The sequence below is a fragment of the Protopterus annectens genome, chromosome 4.part0, assembly GCF_019279795.1.
Source record: "Protopterus annectens isolate FY-2018-M chromosome 4.part0, PAN1.0, whole genome shotgun sequence".
Lineage (NCBI taxonomy): Eukaryota > Metazoa > Chordata > Ceratodontiformes > Protopteridae > Protopterus > Protopterus annectens.
This window is the reverse complement of record NC_056733.1, coordinates 1,602,220,712-1,602,236,006: the sequence shown is the minus strand read 5'-3', so window position 1 is coordinate 1,602,236,006 and position 15,295 is coordinate 1,602,220,712. Positions and strand designations below refer to the sequence as shown.

General features: G+C 43.4%; 1 protein-coding gene across 1 annotated transcript in view; it reads right to left on the bottom strand.

Annotated features, from left to right (window-relative positions):
* NDST1 (N-deacetylase and N-sulfotransferase 1) overlaps positions 1 to 15,295 on the bottom strand; it is a 1,661,305-nt gene that overhangs the window by 525,108 nt on the left and 1,120,902 nt on the right. Inside the window, exon 11 of the mRNA XM_044069371.1 lies at positions 1,201 to 1,324. Within this exon, the coding sequence (XP_043925306.1) occupies positions 1,201 to 1,324 (124 nt within the window). The remainder of the gene's footprint in view (positions 1 to 1,200; positions 1,325 to 15,295) is intronic.

Here is a 15,295-nt window from a genome sequence, read left to right as displayed (position 1 = left end):
TAAAGTAGCAGAATGTATTCTAAAAACTATGCCAACAAAGGAATGGAGAAAGGAGATTCTGCTGATAGGAATGACTGCAATTAGGGACACACATAATAGGCAAGAGGGGGCTGGAATTTATTAGAGAAAACTGGCAAGGGAACCAAGGTATTGGGAGCAAATAACTAAAGAGGGAAAGGTAATAGAATGGAAAGATGCCAAGAATTTATTTGGACTGTAGGTTAGACATTGCTTTCCATACCAAGGACTGATATCACAGAGTATAGGCAAAGACAACGAAACAGGGGGGGTCCTAAACAAAAGACCAGCACTGGCAGAGTTTTTAGTAGACTCTAGAACAGAAGCTGCTGCTAAAAAAGAAATAATTAGTAGAGCATATAAAACACCGCATGACAACTATAAGAGTCAATCACAGGAGATTAGAAAGGATTTGGAAGAGAGAGACTAGACACGTCTGTCTCACAGATATGCAACAAAATCTACAAGATTTAGGATTTTTGCTTGGAAATGTATACGCAGATATTTTTATACCCCAAGTAGACTCCAATGAATTTTTTGTCAGGTAGACAGCAAATGTTGGAGGTGTGATGGGGAAGAAAGACGTAATTGGGAACATATTTTCTGGTAGCGTAATGAGTTGACAAATTTTAAAGATTCCCTGCAGACTACTCTATCAGAGATACTGGGTGAGCAAATTGGTGTAACTAGGGAAATTATTTTTCTGAGCTATGATACAGAATTGGAGCTGCCTAGACATAGTAAGGCCTTGTTGAGTCTAATTATGGTGGCTGCCAAATAAGCAATTACTAGAAAATGGAAATCAAAGTCTAAACCAACTGTACTAGAAATAGTGACTATAGTAACACAGACAAAACAACTGGAATTGGGATATTTAGAAAAGGGTAGGAGAAAATTACATAGGAAAAAATGGGAACTGTGGGAACAATACATACAGGTGAGGAATGAAATTTAAAAGAAGGCAGGATATGAATGAGCTATGTAATGTTTGATTGAAAATGATTGGGTAGATAAGTGATGTACAATGTTTGCAACTAAAATTATGTCAGTATGGTTTGTGATGTAAAATGCTTGGTTTGTTTTCATTTATATAAATGTATGATTGGCTATGCCATAAGTGACAGTTTAATAAAGATGTTTCATGTTTAAAAACACAATTAAATGCAAGTAAATAAATCTTACCAGTCAATTCCCTTGTGGTAATTGTGCCCATTAAAAAACTGGATCTCTTCAAAGGTTTCAGAACTGGGAAAATTGCTGCTGAGCTCAGGATGCATCCCTAGGAACAGATACAGTGCTGTAGTACCTGTAACAAAACAGAATCGGGGTGAAATGGAGAAGTGTTGTTTAGCTGCAATGTGACTGCACTGGCATGCTAGAGAGTACCAATCTATATCTCCATTAAGAAATATTTTTAGAGTGTGAAGCTCCACTTCTGTGAAATTAACTGAAAAGTGAATTGTACTGTCTCATGCAAGTGCACATGCTGATGTGTTTGATGCATGCAGTTTTAAGTCCAGTGCTCAATGTCCAGCTGCATTTCACAAGAAAGTAATCACAATGTTACTCAGCTTACTTCAAGGATGGGAGGAACTGAAGACAGGTTAAATACCTATTTAAATTACATAGCTGAACACTCTGGATTATGTTCAAGTATGCCATTTTGCAACTTCCTAGAACAACCAAGTAAAGTTTAATATGTAAAATGCCTACTGTGATACTCTGACCTATTTTCAAATTTCTCATGTGACTGATGGGGGGCTCTAATTATTTTCTTTTACAACTAGCAAAATTTCAGCCAACGTTACAACTGCCATTTCGTAAACCTGTCTACATACCAAGTAATTCCAACATTAAAGACATACATCACATACTAAAAATATCACATAACTGGCAAAGCAGAAAACGTCTTGGTTGCATCACATTTAACTTACGAAGAAAAGCAAACCCAAGTCATTATGGCACAGACACAGAACATTCTTTTCAAGGTAGGTACAGTCCTATGTACTTGAAAGAGCTACTATTTAGGCAGCAATAGATGAAACCAAAACATGACCACAGTAGCTGATAAACCATATAGTTCAAATACAATTTATTTAAGCAAAACAGAGGAATTACTTTTTTCCAACCTAACATGTACCGATTTGCTCTACTTTTTTTTTCTTAAAAAAAGCAGACACAGTAAAATGCCATTAAAATGCATAATGTTGATCTAAATGATCATAGAAAATAGGGCAATTCAAATTTTTTTTGAAAAGTATGAAATACAAAACTAACACTTTTCTTCAAATGATAGTAAAATCAGAAAAGGGAGCATCTTTCAAAAAAGTGCAATAAAGGTGGCAGACTGATGTGTAATATGTGGGCTCTTCTTCCTGACAAGTGACTGTCAGCAGTTTTTCTTGGATCTCTAGCTGACATGCTTTCCCTCAGTTGACACGTACATGCACAGACCTACGATTTCCAAGGAACATGGGCAAGCCACATCTGCAAGGGAAAAGCTATACAAAGATATGAAATTATAACCCTCCCCCCATGCAGTCAGAATCCAGGCAATCTGTCAAGTGATTTTTGTACGCTCTGATGTTCCTTCTTGCATGACATTCAACAACTTGGGTGAGGCACATATAGTGTGCGAAGTATAGGGCCGTCATCCTCGTTTGTGAAAATTGTACCCTCTCTGGCAGTTCTGCCCTCTCATCTTTAAGTACATGGGTACTGCTAGGTCCCCTAGATATTCACTGGTGGGCCACACACACTGTAATACATTCAACATCCTGCAGAGTGAAGTGAACAGGCAATGCCTCTTCACTCTCCTTCCTCCCCATATAGCTCTTCCAGTGTGGTCAGCCTGCTACCCAAACTTTGGTCAGCTGGGCTGTAGTCAGGGCTCCATCCCTCTACGACACAAATCTTGATGTAAAAATTTAAGTACTTACAGAGAACACCCTAGCTGCAGAAGAGGAAGTGGTCATCCAATCAAAGGAGAACAGAAGGAAGTAAATAGGTATCCAGTGCAAAAAGATTTCTCAAAGATAAACTAATAATGGTGAACACCAAAAGATAGTACAGGTTTGTAAGAATTTTACCATAACATTAGATGCTCTAGTAATAACTGTTGCAGTATTCCTAACACGTGGGTTATCACCACCGTTGTCTGGCTGGGGTACCAAAGCTTTGCCTTCTGAGTATCGCACATTTGATATGTGGCCTCAACACACATGCCTAGAGGTATGCAGGTGGACATACAAGCATAATTCCTCAGATTATCTCCAAACCAGTAGCATGAAGCACCATTAAGACAAAAAAATTATCAGCAAGGACTAGCAGAATATGAAGTGGTAAGAAAGTACCCTTGTTTCTTCGGTGCTTCCAACAGGACAGGAACTGATGGAGAAAGACTTGAGTAAGGAGATGACAAAAGTATTAAATGGAGGAGGCAGGCAAGGTATACTTTAACAGTGATGAGTAGGACATATACTGTTATAGTAAGTTCTTACACAACTGCACTATGTCTAACTGAAATAACTGTTGCAGTATTCCTGACACGAGTGATTCTCAGAGCTAAAAGGAGAGTAAGGGAGGTTGGTTAAACGGCAATAGAACTGTAGAAGAGGCCTGACCTAGCAGAGGTAGCTCTGGACCTTGAAAAGGCATCTATCCTATAACGTTTAGTGAAAGTGTGCAGAGACGACAAGGTGGCAGCCTCCAGAATGGACTTGGCATTCACTCCTTTGCAGAAAGATCCAGAAGCTGCTACTGCTCCCGTACAGTGAGCTTGAAGACTTGACAGCAAGGATTTGCCATGTAAAGAGTAACAAAATGAGATGGCCTTGGTGATCCAGCTTGCAATAATTTGCCTGGATACTGGTTGCCCCAGTTTAGAGTCCATGGAAAAAGCCAACAGTTGATCAGATTTTTGACAATATTTTGTTTTGTCCAGGTAGATTCTTAGTGATCTGGGAACATCCAGATAAAGCAGTACCCCCCCCCCCCATTCTGTGGGTTGAGAAATAAAGTAGGTAGGTTTACGGCCTGATAGCTCTTTCTCTACTTTAGGCACGAATGAAGAATTAGTCCTGAGGGCTACACCCTTTTTGTGAAAAATAAGAAAGGAAGGAATGGTTGAGTGTCTCTGTAGCTCTGAAAAGTACAGTTGTGTACACTTACCATAAATGTACATGTTCGAGTGTATTCACTGTTGCAGTCATTACATTTGGGTAATCCTGCTGGCAGGTTGCTCTCAGTCAGCCTGAATTCCAAAGTCCTGGGTCCTGCGTCGGCTGTCGTTGCCCCTTCCCTGACGTCAGGCCGTCAGGAGTATAAAAGAAGCAGCCGACGCCATTTTCTTTAGTTTTTCTTGCCCCAGATGTCAGGTGCCCCCTAAACGGGTAGCCAGAATTTATATCTATATATAAAATTACACGCAGCAATATAAACTTTACCTTCATCCACAAGCAAATACACCACACAGGTTGCATAAATCAGAGAAGGAAAGACAGGTTCCATCAGAAGAAAAGGGGGAATGGCAGGTGGGTAACCTGGACTGCAACAGTGAATACACTTGAACATCTACATTTATGGTAAGTGTACACAACTGTACTATGTTCTTCATGTTTCACTGTTGCAGTCATTAAATTTGGGTAGATTTCCAAAGCTATGGTTGGGAGGCTGGAGCTAAACAGCATTAGGAGCAGCTATGAGACCCTGCAGAACTGCGGTGGCAAAGCCTGCCCTGGATTTAGAGTAGAGTGGCAGATGATAGTGCTTTGTAAAGGTGTGCACTGAACTCCAAGTAGCTGCCTCTAAAATGTCCTTGGTTGGTACTCCCCTGAGAAAGGCTGCTGAAGTGGCTGCAGCTCTGGTGGAATGTGGCCTAATGCCCTTAGGCACTGGCTTGCCATGGTATAAGTAGCAGAAACGCATGCAGTGACCTATCCACTTTGAAATAGCCTGCTTTGAGATAGCTTTTCCTTGAGATCCTGCAGCATATGCCACTAGCAATTGCTCTGTCTTTCTGAAAACTTTGGTTCTGTCCAGGTAGAATCTAAGCTGTCTGTGTATGTCCAAAGAATGCAGAATTCTTTCCCCCTTGTTCTGTGGATTTGGATAAAAAGTTGGCAGATGAATGGTTTGGTTAAGAGCCACATTAGACATCACTTTAGGCATAAATGTTGGGTTTGTCCTCAGGGAGACCCTGTCTGGATAAAAAATGATAAAAGGTTCCACAGCCATGAGTGCTTGTAGCTCTGAAACTCGTCTTGCAGAAGTTATTGCTAAGAGCAGAGCTGTTTTCCAAGATAAAAACTTTATATCCGCAGTAGCAGCTGGCTCAAAAGGAGGCAGGGTGAGTTTTTCAAAGACGTAGTTGAGGTCCCATGCAGGCATTGGTGATCTCCTTGGAGGCCTTAAATTTTTGGCTCCTCTGGGGTACTGTTTTAATAAGGGATGAGAAAAGATTGGTGGCTCTGTATTGTAATGGACTGAAATGGCACAGGCATGTATTTTAATAGATGAGAAAGATAGGCCTTTGTCCAGCATCTCAGTTAAGTATTGTAAAATCAGAGGAATATTTGGCACAGCTGTATCTGTTCCTTGTGCCTGGTTCCAAGCACAGAATCTCTTCCAATTTCCAGCATAAGATTTTCTAGTACTAGGCCTTCTGGCTTCCAAAATGACATCCATCACAGCTTTGCTGAGAGGTGTGTTTTGTATGACTGCATTATTCGCCATGCTGCCAGGTTTAAAGTTCTGAGCTGGCTGTGCAAGATCTGATTGTTTTGCTGGGATAGTAGATGCGGTACTTGAGGTAAGGTCCAAGCTGGGAATTGAGACAAGCTCCTTAATACTGGGAACCAGTGCTGGTGGGGCCAGTCTGGTGCAATCAGTATCATCTTTGGCTTCTCCTGTATGACCTTAAGGAGTACCTTGGGGAGGAGAGGCAGAGGGGGAAAGGCATATACTGATAGGTTTTTCCAGCTGAAGGCTAGGGCGCCCACTTTCCATGCTTGTTTGTGATAAGTCTGTGTGCAGAATCTCTTTAGTTGGTAGTTGTGAGGGGAGCTAAATAGATCTATGTCTGGGCATCCCCATTTCCTTGTTATGTTGAAGACTTGTGGATCTAGCTGCCACTCGTGGGGATCCATGAGGTTTCTGCTTAGCTCGTCTGCCAGAGTATTTTTCCTTCCTGGCAGGAATTGTGCCTGCAGATGTACTTGGTAAGTCAATGCCGTGTCCCACAAAGTCATAGCTAGTCTGCAAGGGGGGTAAGAATGTGTGCCCCCCTGCTTGTTTATGTACCACATGACCGTGGTGTTGTCTGTCTTTATCAGTAGTTGCCCTGGATGAAGTAGGTCCTTGAAGGCTGTCAGGGCATTTTGAACAGCTAGCATCTCTTTTTGATTGATAAGTAGATGCATTTGTTTTGAGGTCCATGTTCCCTGAATGCATCTTCCCGCCATGCGGGCCCCCCAGGCATAATCTGATGCATCCGTTGTTAGTGTCTGCCTGGGTTGGGGTAGTGTGAATGGCTGTCCCTCATTTTGGTGACAAACCTTTGCCCACCATCGAAACTCCCGTTGCAGGCTGGGAATTAGAGTAATTATGGTTTCCAGGCTGTGGCAATGTTGAGTCCAAACACTTTTTAGGTACCACTGAAGTTTCCTCATATACAGTCTTGCATATGGAATTAATAGGAAGCAGGATGCCATGAAGCCCAAAGCCTGCAGAATTTTTCTTGCAGATAACTGGGCCTTTGTTGCTAACATTTTGAAATAGGTAGTCCATTGCTTTTGTTTGTCTGGCGTGAGATAAGCCATCTGGGCAGTTGTATTTAAGCTTGCACCCAGGAATATTACCTCTTGAGAGGGTACTAGTTTTGATTTCTTTTCATTGACTGTGTACCCTAGGCATGTTAGAAGTTTTTTCACAAATTCCAGATGCTGTAATAGGATGTCCTTGTTCTCTGCTTGAATTAGGCAGTCGTCCAAGTAAGGGTCTATTTGTATTCCTCTGTCTGCATAATGCAATTACTGGTGCCAGGCACTTGGTAAAGACCCTGGGTACAGTAGATAAGCCAAAGGGCAATGCAGAGAATTGGTAATGCATTGAGCCAGCCTTGAATATGAGGTATCGTCTGCATATTTGTCTGATTGGGACATGCAGGTATGCCTCTTTTAGGTCTAAAGTTACAAGCCAAGCGTTCTTGCCCAGCATGGGCAGAAGCTGCTGCAAAGTCAACATTTTGAATTTTGGTATATCCGGGTATGTGTTCAGAATCGATAGGTCCAGTATTGGCCTCCAGGCCTTGTCCTTTCTGGGTACCAAGAACAGTCTTGAGTAAAATCCTTGCCCCCGCTCTTGCTCTGGCACTTGCTGAATGGTCCTCATATCCATGAGGGATGAGACTTGTTTTTGTGCCTCTGCCCATTGATTTTTTGGCAGATCTGGCCAGCCGTTTGCCTTTGGCGGGGTATGGAAATGGAACTTGTAGCCCTGTGACGCAATATTTAGAACCCACTTGTCCTGGGTTATAATGTGCCAGTTTTGAGAAAAAAGTGCTAATTTTCCCCCTAAGAGTGCTGCCAGGAAATAAGTGCTTGGTGCAGGCAGGGGGAAGTCATTGGGGCTGATTCCTGTAAGGTTGTGATTTATCTTCTCCACTTTTGGTGGTAGAAGCACCCCATTGCTTTGACCTGTATGAACCTTGCACCTGGGATCTCCCTCTAGGGTGTCTGGGTCTGCCCCTTTGAGGTCTGTCTGACACAGGAAAGGACCAATTCTTTGTTGGCCAGTGTCTATTAAACCTAGGTGGCTGTACTTGTAAGAAATCTTTGACGTTTGCATAGATTTAGACTTGTCCTCCATTTTCTTTAACACCTCTTCTGCCTTAACACCAAACAAAGTATCATGCTGTAAAGGTGCATCTAATAATTTAACTTTAACATGATCAGGCAGATTTTGTTCCTTTAACCAAGCATGCCTTCTAATTACAGAGCCTGTAACTGAGGCCCTGCAGGAGGCCTCTAAAGAATCAAAACCACATTGCAAAGTATGCTTTCCAACTTGTTCAGCTGCATGCAATATATCCTGCGTTTCCTTGTTTTCTGCACATTCAGACTTTAACAACATTTTCTGTTTAAGCAATGCCATGACACGTTGCTGATATTTGAGCATATGAAACTGACAGTTTAAGGCACTTATAGCCAAGGTAGCAGATGTGTAAACCTTTTTTCCCCCCATCTGTCCAGTGCCCATGAATCCCTGTCAGAAGGGGTAGGGTGTTTTGCAGCGGAAGCCTTAACTCCCTTGGGTCCCTGAGAAATAGTTTCTGGGTCTGCAGCAGGGTTTTTAAAAAGGAATTTATGTGAGTCAGGAACCCTGTAATATCTGTCAGGCTTAACAGGAGCTGGAGGTAAGGAGTCAGGGGTAAGGCTAGACTCTGAAAACACATCATCTACAATGTCTAACACAGGAGGCATGGCAAGTGGCTTGTGCTGAGGTAGTAACAGGAAATCCCTGAGCCTCTTTTTAGATTCTGAAAAATCTTGGCTCTCCCAGTGGAAATGCTCCCTCATGGTATGTAAGGTTTCCCCAAAGGAATAGTCCTCAGGAGGAGAAGCTGAAGGTATGGATTCTTCAGCATCAGAATCCTCATAGAGAGGAAAAGAATATTCATGATCAGAAGAAATGGAAACCTGATCTGAAGATTCATATTCTGTCTCTTGCCTAGGCATCTTATCAGGAGGGGGATGGGAACCCATGATCAAGGTAATCAAGTCTTTGGCCATTTTGAGCTTCTGTTTTTGGGAATGGAGGCCTGTCCATGTGGCTCTTGAGTTTGTTTGTTTGTCTTTAAAGGTGCTTTAGTCTTTGCCTGTGACGCTGAAGTCGGTTTAATGTATAGTTGTTTAGGTCTGAATACACACACAGAAGCCAGTGCCTGCTCAGTGGCTCTGGACCCATCTGAGGGAATAGTGATCAAGGCTCCAATACCTTGAGTTTCCAGTGACATAGTCGACTCCATGTGGGAGTCGGTAGCGGCCTGCGACTCTAAAGTAGCGGGAGTCAGGGGCTGTGAAAGCGCTTCACTGAGAACCAGTGACTGGCTTAGGAGAAGCTTTGTCATTGGCTTTGGGCCTCGGCAGTCTATCCTTTTCTTTTTCTTTGCGTTTTTTGTCAACTCCGGTAGTCAGATGGCTATCCGACGACATTTTATAATTAAATCTGCGCCCAAAATAGTTTAATGCAAAGTCATACCGACGCTTAATAGTGCGTTGGTTAAATCTAGCACAAACCGACAACCTGAAACGTCGTGGTCAGGGCCTAGGCAAGGAATACAGTAAGAATGAAAGTCCTTATGAGGTATTTGCTTCCCACAAGAAATGCAATTATTAACTTTTTCTGACATCGGTCTGGAGCAAGAAAAAAGTTTCCCCAATGGGGTACTTAGCTTTATAGAAGACTTCAGATCTGAAATTCGAACTCGAAAATCTCAGGAGTCGGCTGACCGGCACTTGCGAACTGCTTCTGCTTCGGGCACAGCGCGGCAAGAAAGACTAAAGAAAATTGTGTCGGCTGCTTCTTTTATACCCCTGATGGCCTGATGTCAGGGAGGGGGGGTGACGACAGCTGACGCAGGACCCAGGACTTTGGAATTCAGGCCGACTGAGGGCAACCTGCCAGCAGGAATACCCAAATGTAATGACTGCAACAGTGAAACACAAAGAACATCTCTCCTAGATGAAGTGAGGACCAAAACAGGGATAGTTTTCCAATTGGAGAATTTGTGGTTTGCTGATGTTGCTAGTTAAAAGGAGGTAAGATATGTAATGACTGCAACAGTGAAACACGAAGAACATCTCTCCTAGATGAAGTGAGGACCAAAACAGGGATAGTTTTCCAATTGCAGAATTTGTGGTTTGCTGATGTTGCTAGTTAAAAGGAGGTAAGATAAGCTTCTCCAGCACAAAGTTAAGGTGCCAAGTAGGGGTACTAGGCTTTCTAGGTGGTCTAAGATGTAGATCCCCTAGAAGGAATAACTTGACTTCATATATGGACATAAATGAGGGAGTGAGAGGTAAGCAAGTGGAGATAGCAGACAGGTGGGCTTTGAGTGATGGAAAAGTAGGTCAGACCTGTATGTAACAGTTGACAAAGATATTTCAGAATGAAAAGGTACCTCTGATTAGTTGAGATCCTCTCCATTCCTTTGTTACCAGAAAGAGAATCTTTTCCATTTGGCTATGTAAGATTTTCAAGTGGTGTGTCTCCTGACATCTTTAAGAACCTTAACATCCTCAGAAAAATGGTGTCTGTAAGGAATCAGAACCCCATCATACACAGAGTTAGGTTGACAGATGACAGATTGGAGTGAAACAGTAACCCTTTCGGTTCAGTCATGATATCTGCTTGGTGGGGCAGCTTGCAGTACTTGCCCCTAGCTGAAAGAAAAAAAGAGGGAACCAATGCTGCCTTGGCCAAAATGGAATCACCAACAAGAGTTTTTTTTGGGGGGGGAGGGTTAAAAGAACTCTTGGAATAAAGGGTAGTGGAGAGAAGGAGCAGAGAAGTTTCCTTGTCACTGAAAAGTGAAAGCACCTGCCCTCCAAGCTGAGGGGCAAGGGTCCCTGGTGTACAACAGTGGAAGCTGATTGCTGTTTTTTGAAGCAAACAGGTCTATCTGATGGGTTTCCCAACAGTGAACCGGACCCTGGAAAACTTGTCTGTTAAGGACTGATTCGTGAGGGCCCTTAAAGGCCTGTTGAGAGTTTGCCAACAATACTGTCCTATGATGTTATGTATGGGGCTATGAGTGACATTTTTTTGGGTGGCAAGGTCCCAGGCATTCTGAGCCAATCTACACAATTAGTAACATCTGCTCCCCCCTTACTTATGTGCTACATTACTTTTGTGCTGTCTGTGAACACTCGCACAGTACCTGGTTTCCAGAGGCTGAAAAGACCTGAAGAGCTTGGATGAGTACCCTCATTTCCTCTATGTTTAGTTATTCTTTTTAGTAGAACTGGCTGCCATCTGCCAAGCACTTGTTGGGTGCCTGTCCAGGTCCCTCATGCCTCATCTGAAGCAAGTGTGTGTATTTCCTGAACTGGAGATGGAAGAGTGAAGGGAAGCCCTGGGTTGAGTTTCACCTGATCCTTCCACCTCAAGAGTTTCTGTCTGAGAGGGGTAAAAGGGGATCTCTATGACAACAGGCAGGGAGTGCTGAGACTAAACTCTTTTCAGGTATCACTAGATTCTCCTCATATGCAATCTGGCTATCGGGAGCATTGGGACAGTAGCCTTTATGAACTCCAGAGCCCTTAGGATCTCCCTTGCTGAGTATCAGCTGAGGGAAGCAAGGTTTTGCAAGTAGTTTGTAAGGCACTGTACAGTCTTTTGAATTAAGTAGGGCTTCATTCGTTTTGTGTCTATTCTGCAGCCCAGAAAAAAACTAGGTCCTGAGATGGCTGCAGGGAGGATTGTTTGTTGATGATCGTGAACCCCAAATGAGATAGGAGGAGAAGGAGTATTCCTTACATTAGGTTCCCCTGCCAAGGGTAACTCTACATCTGGCCAGTATATCAAAGGTTTAGGTTGTAATAGAGACATCATATGTCACACACATATGCTCCCTGCACACAGAGTAGGGTATAAAAGTGACGTACAGATATACCTTCCTCAGAACTGAAGAGCCCTAGGAGGAGGAACAGTCCAAGGAGTAAGAGAGAAGCATGTGCTTCCAGAAGCAGAAAGAAAAAGGGGGGATGAGGGAAGGAGCAAGCACTGCAACAGTGAAGAAAAGGACATCTACTGTCATAGTAAGATTTTACACAACTGTACTATGTCCTCCCATATCACTGTTGCAGTATTCCTTACAGCAGGGAGAGTACAAAAGCTCATGAGGAAAGTTAGGAGGAGGACAAAGGTCCAGCAGAGAGCTCAAGAAAGCCATGCAGGATAGCCCTGGCAAATCCAGCTCTAGCTCTGGAAGCCATATCCAACTTAAAGTGTCTGGTAAAAGTATGCACAGAAGTCCAAGTAACTGCCTCAAGGATGGAACTGGTAAAATGTCAAACCTGTCCTTTGAAAATGCATCAGAAGAAGCCACAGCCCTGGTAGAATGAGCCTTAACAGAAGAAAAAAGGCTTCGCGATGAAGAGTAACAAAAGGAAATGGTCTTACAGATTCAGGAAGAAAAAGTTTACTTAGAAACAGCCAAACCTAAAGATCTAGGATAAAAGGAAACAAAGTTGCTCTGATTTACAAATGGCTTTACCCAAATATCTGAGTTGTCAGTGCAAATCCAAGGTGTGAGGAACCTTCTCACTAGCAGACTGCAGAGAAGGGAAAAAGCGTGCAAATGAACACACTGATTAAGAGACAACTCATTAACCACCTTGGGCATAAAAGGAGGATTAGTACGAAGAGATACTGTCCCTATGAAAAACTAAAAAAAGGAGAAACATCCATAAGGGTCTGAAGCTCCGACACCCTTCTAGCTGATATAAGGGCCAAGAGAAGAATAGTCTTCCAAGTGCAATGCTGTAAGGAAGCTGAAGCTGAAGTCTCAAAAGGAGCCAGAGTCAATTTTTCAAGAACAAAATTAAGGTCCCAGGAAGTAGGAATAGGCTTCCTGGGAGGCCTAATATGAAGGATGCTTTTCAAAGGCAGACAAGCAGAAATAGTGGAGAGGTGCGCTTTAACTGAAGAGTATGCCAACCCAGCATTGAGCAATTCAAACAAATAAAAGAGAACCAAAGGAACTTCCACAGAGTGTGGCTCCAGGCTAGGAGCAAGACACTAAACACAAAATCTCTTCCATTTGGACAAATAAGATTTCCTGGTAGTGGGTTTCCTGGAAACCTGCAGAACCCAAAGCATGTCTTCAGGAAAAAAAGGTGCCAAAAACTGATCAAAACCCTATCACTCACACTGTCAGCTGAAGAGTGGACAAGTGGGAATGGATGAGACACCCCTTGTCTTGTGTGAGTAGGTCCACCCTGTGAGGTACCTTGTGATGACTGCCTCTGGCTAAATGCAGAAAAGGGATCCAATGCCGTATGTGCCAAAAGGGGAGTCATCAAGATTTTGGGAGAATCCTGTTCTATCTTGAACAGGGCCCTCAGTATGATAGGAAAGGAGGGAAGGCATAAAGAAACATCCCCTTCTGAGAGAAAGACAGGACATTACCCTTCCAAGCCAGAAGACATGAGACTAAGGAGCGAGAGAGGAAGCTGTCTGTTCAGAGTGGAGGCAAAAAAATATACCTGAGGAGTACCCCACTGGTGGACAATGTCCAGAAACACATCTCTGTGAAGTATCCAGTCGTTAGTCTGTGTTATGGACCTGCTCAGAGAGTCTGCCACAAGGTTCTGTTCTGAAGGATTAAAAAATAGCCTGAAGAGTCACCTGAAACTGGACAGCCAGATCTCAAACCTGAAGAGTTAGTCTGCATTTAGGGACCCTGAAAGGACTGGAGAATGGAAGGCCTGAAGGGCCAGAAAAAGAGCTCTCATCTCTTATGTTGATATGGTCCTTCTTTTGGCGAAAAGACCAGAGGCCCTGAACCTTCAGAGGGCCAAAGAAAGCTTCCCACCACATGTCTGAGGCATCTGAAAAGAGTTCCTCAGCAGGAACTGGAGGATGAAAAGGAAGCTTTGGGTTGAGGGACAGGTGATGAACCCACCAGTGAAGCTCTAGTTTGAGGCATGAAAGAAGAGGAACTGAAAAGTCCAAAGGATGAGAATGTTGAAGCCAGGCTGACTTTAGGAACCACTGTAGCTTTCTCCTATGAAGCGTGGCAAGAGGAAGCATAGGAATGGTGGAATCCATAAAGCCCAGAGCCCTTAGAAAGTCCCTGGCTGTAACTGAGACCAGAGAGAAGGGAGTGAAAGAATGCAATCACAGTCAAAGCCTTGGGAGGAGGCAGGGAAGCCAGCAAAGGAATGGTCTGAAGCTTGAAACGGAGAAGAACATGATCCTGAGAAGGAGTCAGGAAGGAGTTTTGGAAACTTACTATAAACCCTAGGGTATGCAGCAGACAAACAGCATAGTGAAGATGATGGAGCAAAGTTTCTGGAGGGTAAGCCTGAATGAGCAGGTTGTACCGATAAGGAAAAGTCTGTACTCCACTCATCTTCCAAAAAGCAATCACAGGAGCGAGGCATTTGGTGAAGACCCTTGGGGCAGTAGAAAGGCCAAAGGGCAAAGCAGAGAACTGAAAATGCAAGGAAGAAACAGAGAAACGTAAAATTTCCTGAAATGGGAATGAACAGGAATATGGAGATAGGCATACTTGAGAAGACTAGAAAAGCCGGAGGCAGAAAAAGAAGAAACAAGATTTGAAGGGATAACATTTAAAAGGAAGGAACCTTCAAAAAGATGAACTGGCAAAGATCCAGAATGGGTCTCCAGGTGCGTTCTTTCTTGGGAACCAGAAACATTCTGGAATAAAAAATCCTCCCCTTTGGAGGAGCAGAAACTGCTTGGATGGTTGAGATGACATTTGGAATGACGGCACAGAAGTTCCGAGGAAGGTACGTCCGTATGTCACCTTTATTCCCTATGCCATGTGCGGGGAGCATACAGGTGACATACCACAACCCTATTACAACCTAAGGCTTTGGTATAACTGGCCAGACATAGGGCTACCCTTGGCAGGGGATCCCTAACAGGTTCATAGGTTGGTACTAGGCTATCGGCCCCTAGGGCCTATGAAAGCCTAGGAATACTGCAACAGTGATATGGAAGGACATCTGGAGATGCTGTTGGAGAATTTGTGGTGAAGTAGCTTGGATTAATATGTCATCTAAGCAGGGAAAAAATCAGAAACCCCTCAGTTTGGCAGAAAGCAATCACTGGTGCCAAGCACTGCGTGAAAGCTCTTGGGGCTGAGGAAAGCCACAACAGGCAAAGGCAGTAAAATGATAGTGACATGAACCACTAAAAACCTGAGGAATCCCCTGCAATGGGGTCTGAATTGGTATATGGAAGTAAGCATCTTTTAGATCTAGGGACACTAGAAAAGCCTGGGGCAGAATCAAAGGTAGCAGAGTAGCAGGGACAGCATTTTGAAAGCTGGCATTTTTAATAAGGTGTTTAATAAGGAGAGAGCCAGGATGGGTCTCCACTGCCCTTCTTTCCTTGGCACTAGGAAATGTCTGGAGTAAAATCCCTCTCCTACAAATTCTTCTGGTACCAGCTCCATTGTACCTTGTGCCCATAGTTCCTATCAAATGGGTGGGAGCAGATAAATCTGATTGTGCGGAGGCAGTGG